This window comes from Notothenia coriiceps, unplaced genomic scaffold (assembly GCF_000735185.1).
Source record: "Notothenia coriiceps isolate Sejong01 unplaced genomic scaffold, NC01 NC01_scaffold00037244, whole genome shotgun sequence".
NCBI classification, from domain to species: Eukaryota; Metazoa; Chordata; class Actinopteri; order Perciformes; family Nototheniidae; genus Notothenia; species Notothenia coriiceps.
Genome location: NW_011369945.1, coordinates 6,095,407 through 6,105,544, shown reverse-complemented (window position 1 = coordinate 6,105,544; position 10,138 = coordinate 6,095,407). Strand labels below are relative to the sequence as shown.

The 10,138-nt window shown below is 42.6% G+C and overlaps 1 protein-coding gene across 1 annotated transcript in view; it reads left to right on the top strand.

Moving 5' to 3' along the window:
- The window catches only part of ttll12 (tubulin tyrosine ligase-like family, member 12), a 22,550-nt gene that overhangs the window by 3,641 nt on the left and 8,771 nt on the right, over positions 1–10,138 (top strand). The window contains exons 5-9 of the mRNA XM_010794186.1: positions 3,665–3,699; positions 3,851–3,967; positions 5,734–5,928; positions 6,677–6,788; positions 7,960–8,111. Coding sequence (XP_010792488.1) covers positions 3,665–3,699; positions 3,851–3,967; positions 5,734–5,928; positions 6,677–6,788; positions 7,960–8,111 — 611 coding nt within the window. The remainder of the gene's footprint in view (positions 1–3,664; positions 3,700–3,850; positions 3,968–5,733; positions 5,929–6,676; positions 6,789–7,959; positions 8,112–10,138) is intronic.

Below are 10,138 nucleotides of genomic sequence, written 5' to 3'. Positions count from 1 at the left end.
CCTGTCAGCCCTCATCTGTGCACAAATTTATCTCCTCATCTCATTGGTCATGTGCGCGTTCCGTGGTGTTGGAGGAGGGGCTCTGTAAGGAAGTGGCAGACTTTTTCCGGTTGTGTATTTTCAAATTCTCGCGCTGGTTTCTCCAAAATGACCTACCCCACCTTTAGTACTTGTATGTAGCCTACTTAGTTAGATTCCAACTGGTTACAAAACCCCAGTGATTTAAATTCAATTTGTATCGCTTTCACCCAATCTGTTTTCGTCTTTTTAATAAACGATGTGGCATTAGCAATAAATCCCTCTCTACAATCCCAGCCGTGGTGAGAGGAGCGGCCGCTTTAAGAGGAGCTGCTCCGACGTCAGCGCCCTCATGGACATGTGGATCCGACAGCCAATAGCATGATCCGGGCTTTACTCATCCCCCTTTTCTCACAGGAGATCCCTCTGCTGAAGCACCGCGTAGACAGGGGTTAGCCACGGCTGCAAGATCATCACCAGATACAAGTAGCACCGAGATTTCCTCCCTTTACGCACCTGAAGCATCCAGTTCATATCCTCAGCTAGAACCACCGTGTAGCAACCATGTCTGTAGCGGGGCTGAAGAAGCAATTCCACAAAGCCACTCAGGTAAGAGGCATCATCAGATCTCCATGTTTGTGGTGTCACGTTGTAGTGGAGTGGCGTTTGGACGGTGGAATTTGGTTATAAATGGATACATCGTGCTGCCCTCATGTATCAATCCGCTGCAGCTCAGCTCCATCTGCTGCCTCTAAATCTCCCATCGCTGTCCTAGTGCTGAAATGTACTCCACTGCAAAGATGGTGCAGCGTTGCAGCAGTAGAATAATTTATTACTCGTGTTTTGCACTGCAGCAAAACAACGTTGCTGTTTTTGTATGTGTTTTTTTTTTAATGCATTTCTGAAAACCACGACGATTATTCAAAAGCATTTTTCTGTGCGGCCGCCTGGGAGGCAGGTGGCACGACACGGTGATGGTGGTGATGCCGGGGTCGTCAGTTCCTCCCGGTACCCTTCAGATGACATTCTGCACAGAAAACAGAGGCACCAGAGACGCAGCTCATGGCAGCCGCTCACACTTGTACTGCGCAGGTTGTTGCCCTAAATGAAGCACGGTTTTAAATCAGTGTTCTCTCGGCCAACCAACAGTGGGAACTCCGACGCGCACGACGATGTTATGCAATCGTTAAGTGCTCCTTGGTGGAAATCCGCTCCTAACAGCAGCGGCAAGCCATGACCGCAGCGCCCTCTAAACGCATTTATCTTCTACTGCGGGATATCAGTGGTGAATGAAATCACGTCTTTCCTTTCCAATGCTGAATCGTTTGTTATTTGTAGATGTCATACATGAAGGTTACTCCTCATCCCATCCCACACATTGTAGCATCTTTGGTTGTTTTGCTTCCAGTATTTCAGACTATGAGTGAGTTCAGAGGCCAACATTGGGGGCCATGGCTCACCGAGGAGATATTGAGGGACCAATGTATGGCCAGATTCTTCCCTGCAGCCTTAACTTACCCCAAGGCTTTGAGTGACGTGTGTTTCCGGTGTGGGCTGGGAGCAGTGTGAGGGAGCTTGTCCTGTTTCTAAGAGTGAGTCACAGTAACACTGAGAGTCAGCTTCAAGCATCACAGTAGGACACCCGGAGCCTGACACACACACACACACACACACACACACACACACACACACACACACACACATGCACGCTTCCCTCTCCTCCCCTTGATCTTCAGTCCACCGATGTCCAAGTGGCCTTGCTTGCCCCCAGTTTTCACCGTACCTCATGATTACAGGCAATCTTCACTGAAATGGATGGGATTAATGTTTAAATTGTGACGTTGATAACAGTGTGTCTCGTGAAGGTCAGTGTGGATATGTAATCTATTAGTTACATGTTGGACCTGCATAACTGACACTAAGCTGGCAGTTTGTGAGGACAGGAAGTGATTGCACATCAAACAGCTGGGACGTAATATGGTGATACAATGGAGTCCCGTATTGTTTACTATTTATAGGTCATTTATGCTGCCATTAGTTATTTATATCATCGTTTATGTCACACTGACATTTGAGATGCCTGCTGAGAAGATAAAAGCCACAAATGGGAGTGTTGCTATTCCTGAAAAGCAGCGTTTGCAGATTACAAATAAACCGAGAGCTACATCCTCTTTAACATTTAAATTGAAGCAAAAATAAACTATTGTTTTGCTTTTAACAGAGTTCTCAGTTTTAATCAGGAGCTCATTAGATCAGATTGGAAGTAGACAGCGGCCCACACAGGGTATTAGGTGTGTGTGTGTGTGTGTGTGTGTGTGTGTGTNAAACATTAAGGTGCAGCATTTCGATGAACTGAAATAATCTGTATTTGAACTGTACTGTACTAGTACCTAAGCAGCCAGCTTGACATTATGACTTGCTTGTCATTACAAGCAAGTCATAATGTCAAGCTGGCTGCTTAGGTACTAGTACAGTACAGTTCAAATACAGATTATTTCAGTTCATCGAAATGCTGCACCTTAATGTTTGTTTTATTATATTTCGTATTTATTTGAGTGAATACATTATTCAAAGTTTAATAAAAATAAATATATATATATATTTTATGTTTTGTGTTAATTTTTTCTGCTGTACCGAAAACTTACCGAACCGTGACCTAAAAACCGAGGTACGTACCAAACCGAAATGTTTGTGAACCGTTACACCCCTACTAACTAACAAGACTTTAACTGTATTATATCTGAGGAAGCCCTCTCTTGGAGTTCCTCTGACCTTTACCAATTTACTTAACATGGGTACACCTTATAACACAAAAGTGGAAGAAAAGACCATTTGCGCTAATCTACTTCTACTTAAAATGGGACATCATTTTAGGAATATATATATATATTAAAAAAAAACCTCTCTATAATTAAGAGGAAAAAATTGGCTCGTCCATTCAAGTTTAACACACATCCTATATATCAGGTGGGATTCAAATGAATATACCAGAAATACGCTGTATTACATTTTCTGCTATAACACGTTACTTTAACTTGCACTATTTTTTCTGTTTTATCGTGTTGCACTGTTGGAGAAGTCTGTGACCTAAGATTTTCATTGTCATAACTACACTGTAGCTATATACGTATGACTAATAAAAGCCTTGAACCTTGAACTTTGAAAGGGTCGCCGGTTCACATCCCGATCGAAGCTGGTAGCTGGAGAGGCGCCAGTTCACCTCAGAGGCCACTGCCGAGGTGCCCTTGAGCAAGGCACCTAACATCGATCCTGCTCCCTTTTTGATCTGCAAAGATATTTAGTGTTTTTTCAATTGATGGTGCTAGAGGGATTCAAAAACCCTGTAATGTCGCTTTACATATTGAGCTACAGCTTAAGAATATTACTTTAAAATGCAGGTGCAAGAAGAAAAGAGCTGCTCAATTAATCGTATTAAGATAGCATCTTCATTCAAGTGTAATGTGGTCTCGTTTTTAACGACAACAACAGCTTAACTGCGATGCGTTAGCTATCATCGAAGAGGGTGTCCAGATTAAGTGTGGCTGACCTTGCAAATGTCAATACACTGAGGAATCTTTAAGCACTAAAATTAATCCTTCCAGCAAGGATGCCTTTTACTGCTTATGAATTACTGTTTTATTTGTAGAAGGACTATAAAACAAGAAAGCCTCAGCCTGTAAGGTGAGCTGTATACCTCATTCACTTTAGAGAATGTAAGGACAGTTTGACCTGAAAACACTAAAAAGTGGCCTTTTGTTCACCCTTGACCCTTTAAAAGTTTACTGCCACTGCTTAACCTCATCTTTCTATAATTTACCATGCTCTGTTTCAGGGTTTACTCCGACCTGTCCCAAGTAACAAACAACCTGACACACCAGCGGTTCCAGCTCACTGAGGACAAGGAGGAGGCGGACATCATTTGGGGATATACTCACATCAAAGACTACAGGTGAGCAACAAAGCAACACACAGCATGCTTTCAGTGGAACGCTTTTGTCATTCAGACACAAGATATGTTGTAGGAAATTAGCTTGGTTATATGTGTTACGTTCCCTTCTGAGCTAGGGGAATAAAAGGGAAGCAACACAACCAGATTGGTATTGGTATAATTATAAGTGGTTTATTTTCGGATGCAGCGAGGGCGGGACCAGGAGATGACAGCCAATGACGTCGGGGCAACCACACAGCTCATTTACATATCACACACATGCACACACATGCACACAGCTGCAAACAATCCCAAACAGATTAACGAGCAGACAGAAACAGCAGCCATAACATATGCGTTATTGTTAAATTGAGATTTATCAGATATATAATCCAATATCTGCATTGTTTGAGGCCTTTAGTAAATGCCTTTTATGATTTAGGCACAGAAAGGTTCCCACACATAACAGCTCAAGAACATGCTGTTTGTATAATCTTGGTATTTCGTCTCAAGAGCCGCGTTCACACCGGAGTACTTTTCCCACTTTAGTTCCGATATAGTTAGAGAGAGCTAGAGAGCAGGGACTCTCATGCGGCTCTCTTGTGAGAAAAGAGCTATATTTCTGATAGGCTGGGCGGATTGCAAACCACGCCCCGTAAAACTCCAAAAAAGTGTTGTGAAGCCACCATTTTATTAGCATTAGCATTAGCCCAGCGCAGAAACGCAGAGAGACTAACTTATGGCAACACAAAATAAAACATGGGAGCAGTGGAGATGAGGAGGTGTCGGCGTTCTGGCGATTTACTCGAAGGCTTCGTCCCAGCAGCTTCTACTGAAGCCAGTCCCCAACAACCGGGGACTTCCGGCCGGGGATTTTGGGCGGCAGTATACGTCATGAAGTTGTTTGCGGCCTGCCAGTAAACCCAAAGCAGCAGCGGCTTCATTTGCCTAATCCTCCCCCAGGGACTTATTCCGGTGTGAACGCGATCTGTACTTAGTTCATCAGAACTAAAGAGTTAGGCACAGTTTTTGAAAGGGTTACATCCAGACAAGGATAGGGCACACAAAACCATCTTGGGCAAATGCAATAAACAAAAAAACATGGCATGTAAGGACTTTTCACCAGTAGAAGTCCATTTGTTTATCTCCCCCTTCTATTCCTGTTGTCATAAATCCTTCCTAAACAACAGAGCACCTCGTGTCTCAAAGAATTAAGAAAGACTTCCAGGATCTGAGAATAGGTCGCAACAGTAAAAGGTTAATATTTAGAAAAATACGTTAATGCAATCACAAAAAAACAAAATGTACATGACACTTCATCAATGTTTGCTGACACTTTAACCTTGTTATACGTGGAAACATTCTAAACTCAGTCTAACACATGACCAGTACATTCAATCTGCCAAAGGTTATTTTATACAATCTTAACAGCAGGATAGCAAAAATGATTAATTAAAAAGAAATGTTAAACACATGACCACCAACACAGACTAAGACAGATAATAGATAAAGACATTACGCTATTTATTTATTTATGTCGTTCAGGTGTTTTAAGTGTATACAAAAGCAACCTCGAAATGCTACACAGAAAGGGCCTTTTTAAAAGACAGTGTAATGTGAACGTAGGGTAAGGTTCCTCCTCTTTAGCCCATGGGAGTGGATAAAGTATTTGAACCAAAAGGCTAAAGTCTGTAAATAGCATGTCATTATTTAATATCAAGCACAATTGTGTGAAGTCCACATCATGGGTCTTGGTGATACAATTGTCTTTACATCTTCTCTGACAGGAAGCTGAGCGAGGAACGACCTCATGTGATGCTGAACCAGTTTCCCTGTGAGAGCATCATCACGGTGAAGGACTGCATGGCTGCCGTGGCTCGAAGGGCAAAATGCGGCCAACAACCTGATTGGCTCCCAGAGACCTTTAACCTCCACTCAGAGCTGCCGCAATTCATCAAGCATTATAAACAGAGACATCAGAGGTGGGAATGTTGCAAAGTCTTCCAAAAATATGTAGCTGATTGTTAGAAAAATATCACATGTCACCAGCTTGAGCTTCAATAACTGGATGCATGTATTTATTATCCTTGCAAGAATGGAAGTAGTCATCACATACAGAGCATATGGTACCACTAGTTCCTGTGTCCTTCACATGCTTATAAGAGAGGGAGTTACACAGTCACAAGATACATGGATACCGGTTCAAAGCGGTATTCTATGCTTGGCTCTGGGGCTACTGGGGTTACTGCGGAGCGCATAAAGCAGACTCTTCACGCTAACAATGGATCACTTCTTCTTCAGGGAAGGCTACGCAGTACGCAGGCTACTGTCCCGCAGCTGCTGTCTCTCTGTTGGACTCCGGTGCTTCACATTACTCACGAGATTGAGTGGGGGGGGCGGCGAACGCACTAAGCACTCCGCCACAGGGCATGCCGGATGAGAATGTCTGGCGTGCCAGATTTGGCCTGCAGGCCGCCAGTTGATGGTCACTGCCTTAGGGGCTGAATCATGATGTTAATCGTTGGAACCTAGCTATCGTAGGTTCACAACAGTGTCTCATAAGCTTCATCTATGTAATCATACATCCAGTTACGTACACAGTTACAGTTAGGCCTTTGTTATCATGTGCTACTCTGATATTGAAAGAGTATATTCAGTATTTTCCCAACACTGATGTTGTTGATCCATGAGCACTAAAGTACAACGTTGATGTTTTGGCATGTGTTTCAGGGGGAAGGATAATCATTGGATCTGTAAGCCCTGGAATTTGGCCCGTGGACTGGACATGCACATCACCAACAACCTGGACTACATTATCAGACAAAGAGAGAGTACACCAAAGGTACACTCGCTGAGAAACAGACGCCATGAAGCCAGCTTGCTTAAGGAGACCTTGTACATTAATCGGACAGAAAAAAGCAACATTTTACAGACCAGACTCAAACGTTTTTTTTTTCTAAGTTCCCCTACTGCGTTGAATGCAGTGAAGTGTTAATGAGGGGCAGGATTATAGGTTTTGGAAAGTTACCTTAATTGGTGGATGCACCCAATGTGACACTAAAGCCGCATTTTGACTACAGGTTTTACTCGCCATGGCTCGGTTCACCTTTAGGAAAACATGCCTACACTGCATGGTTACTATAGTTACTACCCTTTTTACTAACTGTAATGGAAACGCAGCTTGGAGTGAGCCGAACCGAGCAAAGGTGAACCGAGCCATGGCGAGCCGCGCTAACCTGTTGGCGAAATGCGGCTTAAGAGTGCTAGCTTATTTTCCCGCTTGCTAGTCGCAGCATTTCTTCCCAACAGACTTCACTTTTTAGGTCATTGTGTGGCATTTTATACTATAATTTGCTTGTGACGTGAGGAGCGACCGGCTTGTGTTAGTTATTTTGTTGAAGTTCCTTTGGCCAAGTGTCCCAGTGGGGTAAAAAAATAAAAAGGAGACAGATACTAGGGTTGAAGTTCTTAGGTGTTTTTTATTTATTGAGAGTTATGGTTGGCAAGGGTTGGGTTTACATACACACGGCATACTCAGTTACTAGGTTTAATTATTGGAAAGAAATTGCCTTGGTAAGTTGGCATCTGTCGGCTGTGCAGCCGAAGTTCAGTCGGACGCAAGTGATCGTCTCCCATCTCTTATATGCTGCCTTAAACAGGATGTATACCCCATATCGGGTAAACAAAATTGAAAACTAAAAATCACATGCAAGCTTTGCTTCCTGTTTTTGGAGCTCAGCTTCTGAGGTTTCCGGTGTTGTTGCACCACATGTGCTGCTGATGCAGGGGCTCAAAGTGAGGTGTTGCAACAGAGAAATGCCATGGGTTGTAACAAATCACTCCATAAGAACATTCCGCTATTTATTTTACTCAATACAATATCAAAACATTTGACTTAGTTAAAGTAATGGAAACAGTTATTGCGCACATACGAAGGAAGCATTTATATTAATCTTACATTTTATTATTTAGTAGCCTCTAACTGTGTGTGTTGCTGTGTCTGTGTTTTCCAGGTGGTGTGTAAGTACATTGAAGACCCAGTGCTGTTCAACAGAGAGGAGGTGGGAATGGTGAAGTTTGACATTCGCTACATGCTGATGTTGCACTCTGTGCAGCCTCTGCGTCTCTACGCCTACAACGTCTTCTGGTTGCGCTTTGCTAATAGGTAGGTACAGCATGCATGCATGCATTTGTCAATGCATTGGTGGCTTCTGCGGCTCAGGAGGTTATGTGCGATACTCAAGTCCTCAAAAAAGGCTTTAGTTTTCGAGATACCCCTACCCGAGGTAGAACAAATGACAACAATGATTTTTCTTATCTTTAGGGTCTCCCATTAATGAAATTGATTGTTGTCAAATTTTATTTTGGGGGGAAAAATGTTTTTTTGGTTGTTCTTTAGAACTACCCAAATCCCTGAAAAAGAGCCAAATTAGAACAGGCCGAATATGGGAAAGGTGACAAAAAAGCCCATAACTTGAGAATTATCACACTTTTCCTCTTCAGATTTGCTGAGGTATGAACCAGGTGGCTGTCCTACATCACCAAATAGTCAGACAATTATTTAACTAAGAAAATACTGAATTATAGTCCTATAGACTTAGCTTTAGTTTAGACGGAAATTGTACTTTTGTACATATATTGTACTGCCCCACAGAGACTACACTCAGGATTTGACGAAGGGGAGGAGGTGAAGAGCATCTGCACAGCAGGAGTCCGTAGTTTGAATTCACTGTGCAGTGATCAGGAGGAGGCAGACAAAAGGATGGTGCTCCATGCCATACATCTTGCAGAGTCATATTCCCGCATCATTGTGAGGTCTGATCACACAGGTGTGGAAGTACTGCTCATAATTTATGCAAGCAAATACATGTTTGGTTCATCTCTAGTGTACATGCATGCAGGCCATGAAATGAGAGAGAGATCTGTCCCCATCAACACCACATGTGAGAAAATTGGAAAAGACATGTCTAACTGTCTACCAGCATGTCATGCACTCACTGGCTGTGGCACAACAAGTAGTTTGTACAGAATAGGAAAGACAACAGCATTCACCAAACTCAAGACCCATCTCAGCGAGCTCAAAGATCTGGCCCATTTTGGACTCTCAGCTTGGAAGATTCTTTGCCAGTCGCAAGAGAATTTGCGCTTCTGCTATATGGAAAAAAGGAAATTGGACTGATGTGCACAAACTTGGATGAACTGAGGTTCATAATTGCATCAACAACAGATGCAGCCTCTGAAAATCTGCCGCCAACAGAGGATGCATTTCAAAAACATGTAAAGAGCAATGTTTCAGACAGCGATATGGTGTCACAGCCCGAACCCAAACCCTTGTTATGGAGTCCTATTGGCAATTCAACCAGTGCTATTTACAAAAACCCCTGCACCTACAGAAGTGAGAGACATTACTCACTTGCATTGCAAAGATGCAAAGTGTGGAGAGAGTGGAAAGTGCCAGTCCCTGTACTTCCCCTGCACCTGCTGTGCAGAATGTCAACATGTGTCAACGTTTCTGAGGAACCTGACATTTAACATTATATTCTAGTATCTATATACTTGACCTCTCACATAATTATTTGATGAATTGTATACTGTACTTTGAATTAAGGTTCCAGTTTCAATAAAACCTGTACTATTTACAACTATGTTTTAGAGGCTTGCAATTTAGAACTAATACACTTTATTGTATTGGGTTACTCTTATTCTGACTATTTGGTGATGTAGTTCAGCCACCTGGTATTTCCCTCTCCAAATATAATGGCCATCAGAGTGAGCATTCTTAACTTATCCCCCATTCGGAATTTGACTGTATCAGAGAAGAGGCCTATGTCTACATAAATCTCACTTGCAATAGAACTGTACCAGATATTTCCATACAATTACTGGTTAGTGTTCAGTAGAACCCGAGACAATTCAGTAATGGTATATTTTTTAGGGATTTCAGTTTTTACTGATAAATGAGAGAAAAGTGATTGAGTCCTATGTTCCTATCACCAAAAAGTACAATTCCCGTCTAAACCAAAGCTACTGTAGTGCGTTCACACCTGCCTTGTATAGTCCGGCTGATTTTCTCTATGTGTGCTGCTCGGGACGAAAGTGCCATACACAGCTCATGTTTAGAGAAACCTTAAAGAAAGGCATCAGTAAAGTGGAGCTTCTCTGTGAAAGCAATGTAAAGATTTGTATTGGACA